The 16914-nt window shown below is 46.9% G+C and overlaps 1 protein-coding gene across 3 annotated transcripts in view; it reads right to left on the bottom strand.

Moving 5' to 3' along the window:
- The window catches only part of LOC107315820 (uncharacterized), a 29206-nt gene extending 12988 nt beyond the window's left edge, over window positions 1-16218 (bottom strand). Inside the window, exons 1-3 of one of the 3 annotated variants that reach the window (XM_015866565.3) lie at window positions 15903-16218; window positions 6084-6937; window positions 146-307 (exon numbers count right to left, since the gene is read on the bottom strand). In XM_015866565.3, coding sequence (XP_015722051.2) covers window positions 146-307; window positions 6084-6937; window positions 15903-15945 — 1059 coding nt within the window. In that variant the 5' untranslated portion in view covers window positions 15946-16218. Of the gene's footprint in view, window positions 1-145; window positions 308-6083; window positions 6938-15834 lie in introns of all 3 variants that reach the window. The other 2 variants (XM_015866564.3, XM_085554428.1) reach the window with 2 other exon arrangements.
- Between the last annotated feature and the right edge of the window lie 696 nt (window positions 16219-16914).

The following is a 16914-nucleotide window of genomic DNA, read 5'->3' as shown; positions in this document are numbered from 1 at the left end:
CATGGACGGCAAGGGCTCCCTAGAGAGCAGAGCGCCCAGCCCAGGTGGTCAAGTAAAATTAGTATCATCCCTCAGGTGGACTGGATACTTCCCATCTGGGCCTTAAGTATATAATATAATGGAAGGTTCTATGGTGTCTGCTTACCTCTTTTATCTGGCTCATCTTCTGCTCTTTCTGTAAGCTGCAGACTTGCTTTTGGAGCCGCAGGTTGTGCTCCTGCAGCTGCCCGATCTTCTCAATCAGTTGGCAAATGTGTTCCAGGTATCCCAGGCCAGATCCCAGGGCTTTGCTGTTCCCTTGGTTCACCTGCAATGATAAAACAGGTTGAGCTACAGATGGCAGAGCAGCTCTTACTGGCAGTTGGGAGCCCAGCTTGCTCCTTGCAGCCACATACACCTGAACCAAGGTGCCAGAGTGAACAGCATCATTCCACTTGAGCAGACCTCAGCTGCCACTTTGTCAGACATGGAGGAAGTCTGCCGGACCAAGCTTGCAGCATAGCTCTGTCAGGATAAGACAGGATAATCTGTAAGTGTGGCACCAAATAGTCTTTAAAGGCTCTTACCAGAGCACAGGCATGAACAATCAGTGCTGGGGAGAAACATGGCAATGCTGTGAGTTTTGCTGTGCTGTAGTTCTTTCAGGTTGACAAGTTGCCCATTGGGAAATGTGTGCTTTCAGCTTGGTCTCTGGAGCTGAGCTCAAGGCACAGCATCTGCTTGGGGACAGAGCACTAGGAGGTGGTGTGACTTTTGATGGAAAGGATTGCCCATGTGCTGGCTGTGAGCAGATGTCCGCAGTGTTCAGCAAAAGAGCACAGGCCATGAGCAGGCTGTATGGATGCTTTTTTCCTACCTGGGACCTGTAGTATCTCCCCATGCCCAGCCTGCAGCTTCTGCCCCAGGGCTTCCTTGCCTGCAGGCAGGGTGCTGCCAGATGTGCCGCTCACAAGTGCACGCAGCATCTCGCTTCCACCCTGGCGCTGCCTGCTGCTTTGCATCTGATACCAGTAAGTAAAATAAGCCTCAATCTTTACAAAAGTGGCGCTCTAAGTTTACCTTACTTCAGGAAAAAAAAAAGTTCCCTCTACAAAAGCAGGAAGCCTACTCTGTCTCCTTTCCCACAACAATCTACGTTTTTGGGGAAATGCCAGCCTTAGGACTCTTCCTGTCTTTTCATTATGTCAGAAAGCTCATGGTGTGTTCAAAAATAATCAGCATTAGGATTTACTTCTTTTTAAACAAATGATGATACAATGTTGTTTATAAATAGGCATTATGTCCAGATGTTTTTGTGTCTGAAGCTGGGACAGAGGTCGCGTGAAATGGTATGAAAAACCACAGTGACTCCAAGCCCATCAGCCATTTGCCTTCATGAGTCCTGTGTCCTTCTCAGCAGTGCCCAGAGGAGCATTGGCAGGACAGAGGTCAACCAGCCCAAAAGCAAAGAGAGAAAAGAGGTAGAGCACTTGCTCCAGGCCTTGGGGTAAGGGGGATTCAGCCCTGTGGAGGAGCTAAACCACATTGGACATGGTACACTGTAGGATCCCATTCCACAGCCATCCCTCAGAGAGTGCTCCAGTCAGGCACTTTAGGCTATTGAATAGCGAATTAATTTGTGTTTTGCTGTGATCCCAGCAGGTGCAAATGAGTGAGAAGGCAACCAACCAGGCAGAACCTATAGTGCTTGTCCACCCCTGCAGGGCCAGCCATCTCCGTAGGTAGCACAAGAGTAAGAGCTTTGAAGGGAGCACTTCACCTTTTGTGCCCTGCCACAAGGCCATTTGCGGTAGGATTGCTCAGATATGGCAGGCATTCAATACAGAAAGTTTGTGTAACTTGGCAGGTTGCCCCCAAAAATGTTTGCTCAGAGAGGGCCTCTCCAGGGACCTTTTCGGGACTTTTTTTCCATGGACTGGAAACACCTACACATCCCTCGCTATCTTCTGGCTGTGCTGTGTGCAGTACAGAACCTGCTCTGTCACGTATTGGTATAAATATTTTCCTCTCAGCACCTATCAGAGTTTTATGCTTGAAGTTGTGGGGGAGCAACCACAGGAAAACTGCAAACATTTTCCAGGAGGAGTCACTTTCTGTCTGTCCTCCCTGATGAAGCTTCCCAAAACATTCATCTCACGGGGCTGAAATTTTTCCCATTCCCCACTGGGGATTGATAAATAGTACTTGAACAAAAGCCATGTACCTATTTTCGGGTGCATAAGATCCATGTTTCTGAATATAAAGGTGCAGAGGATCAGGTAGAACTTACAAATCAGAAGGTTAAAGTTAGAATAGGAAAGTAAGTACATAATGTATAAATAGTGCAAGCTTTTGCTTTCAGGCATGTCAGACTGAAAGAGACTCCCAGAAAGAAGAACAGGATGCCACGGCCTCAGCCCCGCTGTGCTGAGTTGCTCCCACTAACAACTTGACCCTGTGGAAGGGGAAACTGGAGTGGGATCTCTGCCCTTAGGAGTGCTCACCTGATTAGGTTTTGGGAATGGGTTTTCAGCATGTGTAGCCCTGCTCAGTTGGCAATAAATCCTCACAGTTCTGCTAGCTCATGAATTCCTTGGGAAGCATGAAAATACAGGATCAATGCCTGCACTGGGGACTTCAGCTCTTATCTAGAGGTCTCTGGTCAATATTCTGGCTGGTGTAAAATCATGCTTTTCCTCTGAAGCCACTGGAGTTGCTCTATCTTATTGCACTACTGAGGTTTGAAGGCCAGTGGGAGCTGCAAGACAGACAGTTGTTTACCAGACTCTTTGCTTTCTCCCATGAATGATTTTGAGTAGAACAGTGCTCTGTTCTTCCAGAAATCCCCATCCAATCTCCCCATGGCAAGCAAGGATGGAGCATGGGGACTGTACAGCGATAAAGGAATGTAAGCACACGCTGCACATCATGGGCTCGGAGGGACTGATTGGTGATGGCATAGGCAGAGCGGGAAACATTTGTCAGTGGGAGCTGACAGCACCCTGAGGCTTTTGAATAACAGGAAAGTGAGGGATCACGCTGTATATTTCTGATCACTCCACCCTGATGTCCACGAGTGGTTGCACTGCTGATAGCTTCTGGTTTCCTGCACACAGCACGCAAAGGCTATGGGCAGAGCATCACAGCTTGCCTTATCCTTCCCCTCAACCCTACTCCTCTCCAATGACAAGTAGTTTGACTTCTTTGGACAAGGATAATTAGTGCTGTGTGATTAATGGGCTTTTTTTTTTTTTTTCATTTAATGACGACAACGTTCCCTCCCTCTCTTTTCTTGTAGGAGCCTGGGCTGACTTTAAATGTAAACTTTATGGAGTGTAAGGAAGTGTTTGCAAAGCAAAAGCATCAAAAGCTAAGCATCTTCAAACTGACCCAAAACATTTAATTTGGCTTAAAAGGAAATGCTTTTATTTAGGCTTCAAAGTTCTTTCTCTTGTTGTTTAACAGCTTCCACCCTCTTTCATCTTTTTAAATGTAGGCAAATTTCAAAATAACACCAGTTCAAAATAGAAGATCAGAAAGCTTTGTTTAAGAAATGCCAGACTGAAATGATGTGATGTATATTTTCAACCAAAACCTTTCACCAAATGAATCCAAATATCAAAACATTTGGTCTTTCCAGTCCCTCTTTTCCAGCACTTTCCATCACGCTTTTCAGATGCAGACTCAGCAGGGAGGCTGGAGGACATCAAGTCCTCATCCAGCCCTGCATTTTGTTTGGTGGTAAGCTCAGAGCCATTGGCATCACCACAGCCATCTGGGCTGGGGAAACTCCAAGTCAATTAATGCATTAGGAATTACTTGGAAGGGGCATGTTCTTTGCCAAGCAGAGTGGGAATACTATGTACTGGCCTGCTGTCTTTCAGATGATGCTGACTGTGTTTCCAGAGATGGCAGGACTGGCATGGTCTCAGGGACACAGACTAGAGGTTGGATCTTAAGTCACATTGCAGACAGGCAACAGGAACATGTGAAAACCCCAGTGAACATGGAGCAGGACCTCAGCTGGGGTGCGCCAAGATGCATCTATCAGTTGTAAAGACAGATGATAGATCACACGCTGTCCTGCCTGCACTGCATGACAGTGAGGACAGGACAACATTGTGCAGGTTTAGGGAGGGCACAAAGCTCTGTCATTGCTGTACTCATGTTCTGATGTTCAAATACAGCAGCAGCCCTGGTCTGTTGTTGCCTCAGCCAGCCTGGGCACTGCTGGCATCCCATTAGTTAACAGAGTGCTGCTCCTGAGATAGAGCAGCCTGGAGGTGCTCTGTAATGGGGGAGGTGGGGGGCAGCCTTCCTTGGTGTCCAGGTCACAGCTGTATTTGTACAGCTCCAAAAACAAACACAGAGAAGCGCTCTGGGGCACAGAGCTTTAGCACTCAGCCAGTGAGGATATTAAAAAGGAGGGGAGATAAGCCACCAAGAGCTTCATTTCCTCTTCAGCCTCTTTCTAATTTATTCTCTTGTTTATTTAAATGCTCTGCTTTGGGAAACTGAGGCTTGGCTTCACAAAAGATTTAAAGGAATTTCATGGGCAGCCAAAACTGTCAGACAAGATCAAGCTGGCTGCAAACCTTCCAGAGCGACAGAGAATTTAGGTAACTTTATAAAAAGTCTCCTTGTATTCAAAGTCTGCTGCTCCAATCCTTTCTGAACTCCCAGCCAAAAGGCCAGGCCACAGTCTGGGAAACATCAAAGTCACTTGCCTTGCAAAAATGTGTGAGGTGGCTCTGGTGAGGACAAGGACACTCCATTTGATTGTGACTTGCTTGTGCTACCCAGACGTGAATATTAAGGGCAGTGGGCCTGACATATGTGGCTATCTCTGACCTTCCTCACTGCTTGGGGAGGTCTGGCCAGGGAGAGGATGGCCGACTGATGAGTTTTTGCCTGGGCTGGAGGTCATGGTGAAATATGCTTGTTACATGCACTGCATGTGTCTCCTGGCTCCCTCCTGCCTCCCTTTTCCAATTCATCACTGTTTCCCAGATGGGAAGCCATACGTGGGGAAACCATGGAAACACAGCCCCATATTCGGATGATATAGGCATCATCCCCAGGACTAGTACATGGCATAGAGTGACTGCATCTCTGGAAACTTCAACAGGTATTGCTCTTGGGGTCCAGCTATCCAGAATTACTTTTTAAAGGGGTCCAAGCACCTTGCGCCTTCTGAAATAAACCCACTATGCACCGTTTGGTGTCCCTTCACACTTAGCCTACCCTCTCCTTTCCCTCTGCCTACCAGACTCTTTGTTCTGGCTCTCACTCAGGTATTAACTCACAGTGAGACCTTTTTGTCACTAGTTCCTGGAAGCCACCATGGCAGACAGGTTCACAGTCTGTCAGCATGTTTGTGTGCTCCAGGCAAAGCTCTGGCCTGAGCACTTGCTCAGTTCAGTGTGGTGCAGGTGCTCAGGCAGTTTTTCATTCTCCTGTTCATTGCACAGTGTACCCAGCAATGGGAAAAGAGTTTGGAGTAGGATGAGCTGCTGCAAAAATCTTTGCAATTAAGTCAGTCTCTGAACAGAGGAATTTCCATCACAGCTGTTCCAGTAAAGCAAAATGGGAACTCCCAGAAAAGATTTGGATTTGTGCATTAATATGCTGTTCACTCACTATTTGAGAACTGGCTCTCGAACCAGCTTCAGACCTGGGCAGAATGAACTGCCCCTCAAACAAGTTCTCTCCAAACTTTGGAACCCCAACAGCCAGCCAGTTGTTCCCAGAAACAGGAATAACCTGACCTTGAAACCATGTTCTGCTCCCACCCCAACTATAGAGGTGGCATGGCTCTGTATGATTACTTACTTCACAGTTTTCATTTGAAGAGCAGACATAAGGACATCCTCTGGTCTAAAGCTTTTTGAAACATCAGAGCCTTCCTGTTAGTCACTATTATTTAGACGTTATACATGAATTATATCAGAATTTCACTGCTATGAGAAGGGGCTCTTAAAAATCAACTGCCATGATTTGCTATCAAGAGAGACTGTCTAGTTCAAATGTGTCATAATTTGTTACAGACAGAAGAACCGAGACCTTTACTGAGATATTTAGACAAACATAGGTGCCTTCCTTACCTCGCTCAGTCTACAGCATTCATTCATGTATTCATCCAGACTGTCACTTGTGGGATACTTCTTCAGCTGATGTCTGTGGAGCTGAAGGTCTTGCGTACTGCCAAAGGACTCTGTGTAATTGTCAGCAATTGTCTTTGGCTCCTCTATGGGAACTTGGGTGACAAGAGTGCTCTCTGTGGGGGTGTTCGTCTCTGGGGATGGTTCTTTTTCCAGAGATTGCCTTTCAGTCTGGTCAAAATATTCATCAGGACTTTCTCCTTCCTGAGGAACGCTGAAGTCTTCAAGGGAAAGTGTGGGAACCTGCACAACGTCTGACTCCTGGCTATAGAGCTCAGCTTGCTTTTCGCTTTCCACACCTTGGTGGCCAACCTTTCTGGCACGTTCTTTGCATGCTCTCATTATCAGGTGGTCAATTTCTGGAGAAGATGAGGTGCTAAGCACACCTGAGTCACAAAATGAGTCTCTGCTGTGAAGTACGAAGCTCTTCTCTGAACCTGTTGGTGTTGATGGAGAGTTGGCCCCGCTTGGCAGTTCAACTCCTGAGTCCTCAGATTCAAATTTGGAGAATCTGTGAAGGCGGCATTTGGACTCAAAGCTGCTGAGATCAGGCAGCGTGGCTACGTAATCTGTGCCTGCTGGGGCTTCCGCACAGTCTGCATCTGCCGTTGTGGCTGTGGCATTTGGACTTCCCTGGCAGTCCTGTGGGAGGTCTGTGCTGGGGAAATGGGGCTCCTCAGTACAAGCTGCATCAGCAGGAGCCTCTGGTACTAGCCCTGGGTTCTGGATTCCTTCATTGCTCAATATCTTCATGTGTGTTAGCACTACTTTGTCCTCAGCAGGTGGACTCTTCTTACCTGTGTAAAGGAAAACAAGCAGAAGGTCACAAGAGACTGTAAACTCAGTCTAATCTATAGCCCATTGCCTGAGGAATGTGAATGGAAAGCTGCCTACAGTCATATTGTCAGAGGGCAGCTCAGGTCTGGTTTGTTTTTTCTAGAGCTCTATATGGCTGTCTTGTAGACTTTGCTACAACAGAAGTATTGTGTTTCATAGACCTGAAGTCCTTCAGGGGGGTCATAAATGCATGCAGAGTTCTGATTTAGTAGGTAGGTAGAAAACAATGCATGTAGTCAGATTTTTTTTTTTTTTTTTTTTTTTTTTTTTGTCATTTAATTGCAAATAGACCCAGGGAAGCACAAGATAGACATTAATTTCCTCATTAAATGCATTCTGAAGCAGCAGGGAAATAAATAAATAAATAAATAAATAAAAGGGGGGGGGGGGGAAAGGTCAAAACTAAATCTATACAGATTTGAGTGAATTTCAGGTTGCAACAAGTAATTTGCGAACTGTTTGGTTAGCAGTGTTCTGCACACATACAAATGATGAAAAGCAAGTACTGATAGGAAAAGTAAATGAGGCACTGTAGGTCTTTCTCACTCTCTGTATGGTGTTAGCTCTGAAGTCATCTCTAAATGAACTCTTTCCTTCCTTACAAAGAGAAAGGATGTGGGAGTAGCTTTGTTCGTTAGTTTTTGCACGTGAACAAAGAGGACTTATTTTCACGTGATTATCTCAGGCAGTGATGTGGATGAAGTGGAGAACAGACTCTACGTGAAAGGCTGATCTGCACAAGCTGAAAATCTGCCCCAGGTTTTCTTACTGCTTTTCAGGATCTCGTATTTGGGAGTGTAGATTTCTGCTTCACTCTGCTGTCTGCTATGAGGTGTAGCATGAATGGTGCAGCACAAAACTTCAGTTTCTCTGATACTTCCTCCTTTATTACTTCATGACCTGGGGCACCTCGGGGGGCTACCATGTACACACAGTTGAGGATGTCTTACTTCCTCCTTCATTTCCTTTCATTCCCCTCTGTTGCTTTCCTTCCTTTTCACCAAGCCCACAGCTGCTTCAGAAACTCATGCCTGGAAGCATGGCAGTCTATAAGCAGGTAGAAGAGGTGGGGACCCCCAGTTGGAGGCAGTGAGGAGAGCTCTGCTGTGCAGCCCTCCTTCATTGCAACCCAGAAAAATGCCAGTTCCAAAATTACCCATTTTCCAGCCTTCCCTCCTCCAGCTTGTTTTCTGCAGTGTCTGCAGACAAGGGAGAATTTTACTCATTAATGCCAGGCTAGCAATTATGTGAGTCAATTTCTATTTTATTTAAATATTCCTTTTATTTGATCTTACGCATTTCTCAGGTCACAACTGAAACATGCCCTTCACTGCTCATAGGGAGCCACAGATTTAATATTTTAAGTTGGATTTTCAAAAGGGCCGAGAGTGATGAAGAATCACATCTGATGGGATTTATTTGCGACTTTCTATGGGTGTGTAGTGCTTTTAAACCTATGCAAAGGACCTTGTTTACCCAATACAGACTTGCACTCGCCTCCTTTGGCAGCATTCTCGGGCACCTCTCCACTGCAAAGAGCTGCATCTGAGACAGAACCAGCCTGCCAGCCACACTGCACCAGCACACTGCTGTGACGGATGACCAGAGAGAGACATCGCCCATAAAAAAACTATGGAAGGCTCATCAGGAGCTGTTGCACTGCACTGGGTAACAGGGCACATCCCTTTTGGATGAGCACAGTGGACCCTGAGCTGAGGACAATGAGTAAGCAAAAGCAGCAGCAGTAAGGGGGACCTTGGTGCCAGGTCCTGGAGGGAGGTGCTGGAGCTGGGCCGTTACTGTTTCACAGTGAAAAGCAACTGCTTGCTCGGCTGCCAGCACTTCTCTGCAGCCAGAGGCAGGGTGCTGTATCTGCTTGAAAAATGAAAGGCTTGCAGTCTCTTTGGATGCCATCATTGCCCTTTGTGGCACAACATTCACTAAGAGTCAAAGAGTAAAGCATTTGCTGTGCTGTATTTTTCTTTTTAAGAAGAAATAATGTAGCTGTCATTCCTGCCAGGAATTACTGTATGCAGTAACAGACCATTCCCAGAGAAGCTGACTGCCCTCCCTTATTAATCATGCCATGCTTTCATTTGGTTGGAGATCCTCTTGCTGTCTTTCAATCTGCCCTTTTTTCCTTGCTTAACCGGTTCACTGTGTCCTACACAAGTATTTCTTTGTCTGATATAAGGAAGCAGCATATTAACATGAGGTCTTGCTGCTTACAGATGTCAGGTGCTATAATCCATATCATCTATGACTATCGTGAAGCACCATGAGTACCACAAAGTTTGGTGAGGGCAGAAAGAAATCAAAAAGAAATGAAACTCCTGACTCTCGTTGAGAAGGTCCCCTCGATGCCACCAGCTCCAGAGCTGAGAAAATTCTGCAGACAACATGGTACCTGCTTTCCCCATCCTGTGGCCCCTATAATACCAACCAGTTTCACAACAGTTTCTTGTTTATATGGTGTAGACTGCAAACTGTCGGTCCTGGTACTGACAGGTTCTGGTGACCACAGTGGTAGAACATTTCTGAATTATGCTCCCAGGCCTTTATGATGATGATGATGCAAAATGTTATCATCTCACACCACGTGTTCAGAATGGATGCAAAGGGTGGCTGGATTTTGCAAGACATTTAAGCAGCCGATCCTCATTCATTTAGTGATACTTTCCCATGGTCAGTGAGGTCATCTGTATGACAGCAAAGACATCATCCATGATTAAAGCAGCAGCCTGAAACTCAAGTTCTTGCTTCACCTCTCTTAAGGAATAGTCTCCTTTATTAACTGGGTTGTGGAGTCTACCCCATGGGCCTTTCAAGGCGTAGACTGTTTCTGCTACAGAGCCTGAAAGAGGCATACAAAAACGCTGAGCTCTTTCAAACACCTTGCCAACAAACACCAGAAAGCTGCAATTGAAATTCACCTGTGCAACTGAAAAGAAAAAAAAAGAAAAAAAAAAAAAAACAAAACCAAAAAAAGAGGTAGACCAGATCCTCAGCTGCTATAAATTAACCCATTAGCAGAGGGGGCTTGCTAACATGGTGTTAGGTGCTTTGAGATGAGGGCTTAGATTATAAGTGCTTTGTACAATAGCAAGCAGTAAACAACACAAAGCTGGGAAGATGGCCTTCTGCTGGGTGTTGGTGGAGTGTGCTGCAGGGCTAGAGTTACAGAGCTGTGCAGAGCTTCTGAAAGAAGGTGTGAAGCACTTCAGAGAACAGAAGGGCAGCGTTAAGGCAGGTAAGATGAATTTACTTGTGCTGGAGGCCAGCCAGGTTTGATGCTGACTGCTCCCTGGGAAAACAGCCAAGGCTTCTTTTTTGTTTTGTTTCCCTTTTCCTGGGTTAGTTTTTCAAACCCCAGAAGGGGTGTATGTAAGGTACCAGAAGATGCTGCTTTCAGACACCTGGCTGGGGTGCTGGTGTGGTAATGGAAGAATGGAGCTGTGTGTGTGCTTAGAAATGATGTGGCTTTCTTTAACACTTTTGGCAATGTTGCCAAAGCAGCACCCAGGCTAAACATTGTCTTTGGTGAACTTGTGCTATTTGCTTAGTAGCCCTCTCAAAGGGTTATATGGCTCTGTAATTGCGCCAGAGATAAACAGGATTCCCTGCGTTGTAATATAAGGCAGTAGTTGACAGTGATTGATGAGGTATAACCTTGGGCAAGTTGCTGGGTTTCCTGCAATGGAAGAGCTGGAGGATAAGGCTGCTTCCCACCTAATGAGGAGGTGGTAACTGTGCGCTACCTAATATCTACAGGTAATTGGTAGGGAGAGAAAGGAACTGGGTGTATCTCAGCTAAATCTCTAGAATGTTGTTTCCCTTTATTTCCAAATAGCTTTCTAGGATACCCATCTGGCACGTAGCAAAGCCTGGAAGAGAAGCTTAAATCCTCACATCTGCTGCTGTCCTGAGGCTTTCCTTTCCTTGGAGGTTGAAGTCTGAGTGCATTTTTCCTGTTTTGTAATAACCAGCAGCTGCCAGGGCACAGCCTAGTATATTAATATAGACAATTCTGACCTAAGGAAGGAGGATGAGTGTCTAAGCATGAAAGTGCTTTCAAGCAGTTTCTCTATCCCAAGTTTCATGCAAGAGAAACACTCACACAGTAATAACCCAAAACAAGGGCATTCCCAGCCCTGCCCAAACTGAACTCCTGCAAAATCCCCCACCTTTCTACTAAACAGCCTTTGTTTTAATCCCTGTACTCCAAAGCATTTGAAGCCCAAGTCACGTCTTTTCTTTTATGGTCAAATATTGCATCACAGTGTTATCTGGTGAATAGAAGGACTGGAGGTGGAAGAGGCATTAGGGTGTTGCCAGTGGCAGTATGCATCTAACTGAGGAGCTGGTGTTGTGCAAATGCAGTACTTGATATGGTGTTGCCCTGTGCTGCTCTCCTCCCTTCTGTTCTGTGTCCATCTATCTTCTCAAAACGTTCATTCTGATTTGTGGATTGCTTGGCAAGGGGAGAAACTGTTTCAAATGTGCACAATGACTGATCTAGCTGGAGCCAAGCTTTCCTTATCTCAACTGGCCATTGTGTTGCAAGTGATAGCAGCGTGAGAGCCACCAGAGCCCTCTGTTTGGCCCCAGAAATGCAGCAAGGTTCACATGCACAAAGAACCCCTGTGCTCCAAGTGGTGCTAGCAGGGTTATTGAGGTAGCAAACCCAGGCAGAAGCATGAGTTGAGCAGTCCTAAGATGCTCAGGTGCCTGTTCCTACTACATGACCCTTGGCACTCTGTGGATGCATACTGAGAAGGCTGGTATTCCTCATCTGTATTGTGCCACAGGAACAGAGCATCAGGAATAGAGAGTATCACTAGTGGCTAGAGTTATTTGGAGCAGCAAGGATTTTGCAAGTCAAATCACACCACAGTGCCCTGCGCACAGGTCAAAGATGTGCCTGTGAAACCCCATAAATGTTTTTTTAGCACTATGCAGCTTGCATGGTTACCCATTTCTGGCTCCTCCTGTGCTAAAGGTTCAGTCTTATGCTGTGCAGGGAAGGTTCTGTGATGGAGTTGAGTCTCCAAGTACAGTAAGAGGTGATCACCCTATGCGGGCTTGTAAAGAATCACAAGACAGCAGTGACTGGTGAGCTGGAGTCACTCTCATTACCTAGAAGCAAAAGGCTGCCTCTCCCACTCAGCCCTTACATTCCCTCATTTTCCTTCCTTCCTTAACAAAGAAAACTCTCCCTCTAGTTCTGTTGCCTCTGTGTTCCCTAACTGCTGGCTGCGCAGCTCAGGTGGCATTTCCCTTTCACTGCAGCAAGATTTTTTTTTTTTTTCCTTGCCGATGATGAGGTCTCAGTTTCCCAGCATTTAAGAGAAAAGGGTCACTTCCTTTCTGAAACAATAGGCTTTTTTTTTTTTTGCTGCTGACTCTTCCACCATGTGTTCTAGGGGTTAGGTTGGGTTGTCATCTATTTCTCAGCAGTGGTCCTGGTGCAGGGTGCACAGGGGCTGTTGATTTTGTAGCTGGGCAGTGGTTGTCCCGTACCTTGCAGCCTCATGGGCATAGAGGGCTGTTGCATAGCTGAACCCCCTGTGGTTTCCTATGCAGTTAAGACAATTCTGAGACTGGGAAGTTCTGTGGAAGCTTATGGAGGTCTTCTGGTCTCAGTGTACCAGTTACAGCCCCCAATTATAAGGGCAGCCACTATCAGAAGTGTGTTTTTTGGGGGGTGGCTTTCTTTCTGTGCATGTGTGTGTGGGGGAAAGAGTGTTGGAAATGGGGTGAGAAGGGAGGGATTGTGACAGGAAAACTCATTTGCAGAGGAATGCACTCCCATGCAATATCTGAATGTTTGCATGATAGATCTGTTTCTCAGAATTTGCATTTATATTCATCTAGGGAACTGAAATGCATGCATGCGTATATGGATATATACAGCTGATTTGTTTGAAATGTTGAATGCAAAGGAAAAATTGCAACAGGGCTGAGATCTTGGACAGTCTTGGAAAAGAAAGTTTTTTGATTGCTCCAGGGTGGGTCCCGGTCTCACTGTCACTTGTGTGTAAAGTTTCTGTGGATTGTAGTTTGCTAATATAATGTGAACAGAAACGTAATTCCTCTGTGTGGTGGTTTGGTAATCTCATCTGACCTAAAAGGTTATAGATAACCCCAGAGCTGCAGCAGGTAATGACAATTCCATATAGAATAAATGCTGAGAGGAAGATAACAGGGTTCAAGGACTCTGAGGAGGCATTTGGCGCTCTAATATGTATGTTTTAGTAGAGAAGGAGATAATTATAGCTGTTTTCAGGCATTTGAGGTGCAATAGGAGGGAGATGGATTGTTTACTGATGGATATAGTTGAAAAACCATTTCCTCTTTAATTTACCCAAGTAAAGAGGCCACTTGACACTTTTATTGCTTGCTTCTATTCATTCCAAGTGACTAGTGAAGTTTTTGAAACAGAGTAGCAGGTCTGATAAATGAATGACCTTTGGCAGAAAATCCTGGGGGACGGCAGGTCCCCACAGACCACCTGGTTCATCGGGTGCTTGTATGGGCTGGCACCTGACCTTGCTCATAGCACCAGCTAAAGAGCATTTCCCCCTCATCACTGACTTTTGTGTCCTTAGGGATGTGACAGCTACCAGTATTTCCTGTGTCCCTTCATGTAAAAATGCAATGGAGGGAACACAGGCCAAAATCCTTTACAGCAACATTTTGCATGATTATTGTTACCTCTGTATTTCATGAACAGCAATCAAACAGGTTATCTAACATGCAGCATGCTGATGGGGCTGAGCAGAAAATAAAAACACCTTGGCAAAACTGCTTTATCTAGAAGCTCTCCCCTTGCCCATCTGATTTGCAGGCTACCTCATATCATAAGGTATATTCAGCAAGAAATGTGCAGGGAGACAGGAGGCCCTTTGCAGGGATGGAACTTGCCCCCCAGGGATGATAGGTATGCAGTAATTCAGGTTTTATTGCCTATAATAAGCTTGGATAAACAGTTGTTCAATAGCTCTATGGACTGAAGCCATTAAGACCCCAGTGCTTCTGCTAAAGTCAAAGGAACGCAAGAAATATGTCAGAAAGGTCGCTGGGGCTATTAACCTGTCCTTTGTGGGCAGTCATTGCTGTCCCCAGACAAAACCTTGGAGAGCTGCTTTGGCACAAACATCGTAACAGCAGACAGGTATAACTGTACTGAAGAGTATGTTGGAAGTCTTTCATGGTGGCAATGATGGTGGTGAGGACTCCTTATTTTGCTGCTCTCCTTGGGGCCGGACTTGGTAGACTCATTAAGGTTGGGAAACACCACTAAGATCATCTGGCCCAATCATCAGCCCACCCTGACCATGCCCACCAACTGCGTTGCTCAGTGCCACATCTCCACATTTCTTGAATACCTCCAGGGACAGTGACTCCATCACCACTCTGGGCAGCCTGTGCCAGTGCACTGCCACTCTTTCTGAGAAGAAATCTTTCCTAATCTCCATCCTGAAACTCCCCTGAAATGATGATGAGGAAATGTGAAGACTTCTGCAGCTGCATTAGACTGAACTTGCTGATATGAGGTCCCGCCACCTGTTACAACTGCTTTTCAAAAAAGGGAGTCAGATCAAGACTATACCTCTGTTACTGAGCAGCACTTCTAAAAATACTGTTTGGTTTGTATTCTGCCTCTGGAACTGCATTTGGAATGCAACTATGTAGTCCCTGCTGCAGAGCTTGCAAGGAACTGCAAATTCTTGGCTCTTTGTGCATGGTGCTGGGGCCCAAACCAAGATGCAAATAATACTTGATGCTTCTTTCCAGATGATGTGATAATGAGGTGCCCTCATGTTCATCTAGCTGAACCTCTTTTAATTCCTCTGTGACCTGCGTGGTAAGCCTGTTCTCACTACCAGGACCCCTGCCCATAGGCTTGCACCGTATCACTTTGAGGAAACAAGTTTGTGGCCAAATAATGCACAGCAGAAGAAAAAAAAAAAAAAAGCAGTTTGTAACAGCAGACAGGTATATATACTATACAGTATATATATATACAGTATATTATATATACTGTAAAAATGCACATTTTTCAGACATTCTCCTCATCTTGTGGTGATGCTGGTGTGCTCCAGCAGCAGCGCTGATCAGCTTCCTGCAGAAGCCAGCCCTTCACATCGAGGTGATGCCTGCTGGCCCCAGAGCTCAATGTGCAGGTGGGAGATGAAGATCCCTGGCAGCAGAAGCACTCCAGCACAGCATCTCACACGCCTTTAGCATCCCACTATGGTGCAGCGCAGTACGCTTAAACCCTGGAAAAGTGTGTATAGGCACCTCTGTGCCAAGCAAACAGAACCCATGTGGTGATGCAAGTGCAGACAAGAGTCACAGGCTATGCTTCCAGCTGAGGTGCACTCTGAGATGTGAAGAAGGTACCACTGCCTGGGCTCGCAGTCTCAAAGCCTGCTGAAATGCTGTAGGGATATAACGTACCCAACCGTACGTGCTTGAAACAAACAGTCTAAGAGCGTACCATCCTACGGAGTTACAGCCTCTCTGCCCGCCTCACCTCATCTGTACTGAGCAGAAGGGAAAGGGCAAAAACTCTCAGAGCCTCGATAATCCGCGTTGGATGAGATGCACCAAACCCGAAAGCGAGGTGATGCCCACCGCCGGCACAGCGGCAGGCACGCAGACCTGCTCTGCCTCACGTCCGTGCAAAGCCACAACAATACCCGGCGAGATAAAAGCGCATACAGCCTCTACAGATGCTAATCCCCCCTTCCACCGCGAGCAGTTTGCCCCCGTGGCCCCGCAGCCCTCTCGAGTCAGGATTCTCCCGTCTCTCCTGCTCCTTCCTGAGCCCCTTCGCGCTTACGAGCCGAACCTCTTTCAGAAGGGTGGCGAAGCTGGTCTCGCAGCCCGGGCCGGCGGGGCCGCTCGCTGCCGTCTTACCTGCGTGAGGACAGAGGCAACCGGAGAGCAGCGAGCGCAGCATCGGGCCGGGAACGGGGCGGGCCGGGCCGGGCAGCCCTAAGTACCCTTAGGGAAGGAGGAGCGGGGCCGGGGGTGTGCCGCGGGGCGGCCGGGCTCACCTCTTTTCCAAGGCGCTCCCAGAGGAAAGCTCCGATGCCAGGCGAACATCCCGGCGGCAGCGCTCCTCAGTGCCGTGGGGGCATCACAGCCGGGGGCTTCAGCGCTGCTGCGCGTCCCCCGGGCCGGGTTAGGGCATGGCCGGGCGCGGAGCTGCGCGGGTTGCGGAGCGGAGGGCGGACGGGCGGGCGGCCAGCGGCGGCTTATAAAGGGAGCAGCCCTGAGGAATGCATCTCCCTCGGCTGATAAGCCGAGATGACTGGAGGGGTTTGAACTACCTTCGCAACCCCCCAGAGGAGGGAGGGGGAAGAACGGGCGAGCAGAAAAAGAAAAATATTTCAGCACTTGCATAATGTCAATAAACAACCCCCCTCTCAAGTGGCAGGAAAGGAAAGGTTGGAATGCTTTGGGTGGGGATGAGAAAGCAGAGTGGGTCTTTTCCTTTCTTTTCATTTTTCCTTTCTTTTATTTTTCCTTCCTTTCTTTTATTTTCTTTCTTTCTTTTTTTTTTTTATCTTTTTTTTCCCCCCCATTTCTTTTCCGTTTTTAATTTTTATTTTCATTTTTTCCTTTTAATTTTTTTTTTCCTCTTCCTTCTCCCTCCTTTTCTCTATTCTTCCTTTTCCCTCTCCCCCATTTAAATCCCAGGTTTTGTGCTCACGATGAATACCCCTGCCTTGGCTGTAATGGGAACTATGGGAAGCAGGGCTGAGGGGACATAGCAAGGCTGTCCCCAGCTCTGTTTCCCACAGACAGTTTGGTGATGTAAACTGTGCAGCAATGTGCTTTGAGTGCTCAGGCTGAACTCACGGTGCTGTTGCATGCCCTGAGCATGGCTGCATGCACCAGGTGCTTCAACCACACTCAGTGTGTG

Source organism: Coturnix japonica, chromosome 8 (genome assembly GCF_054131305.1).
Source record: "Coturnix japonica strain WE chromosome 8, WE-NBRP24, whole genome shotgun sequence".
NCBI classification, from domain to species: domain Eukaryota; kingdom Metazoa; phylum Chordata; class Aves; order Galliformes; family Phasianidae; genus Coturnix; species Coturnix japonica.
The sequence above is the reverse complement of the archived record's forward strand: the minus strand, read 5'-3'. Positions and strand labels throughout refer to the sequence as shown.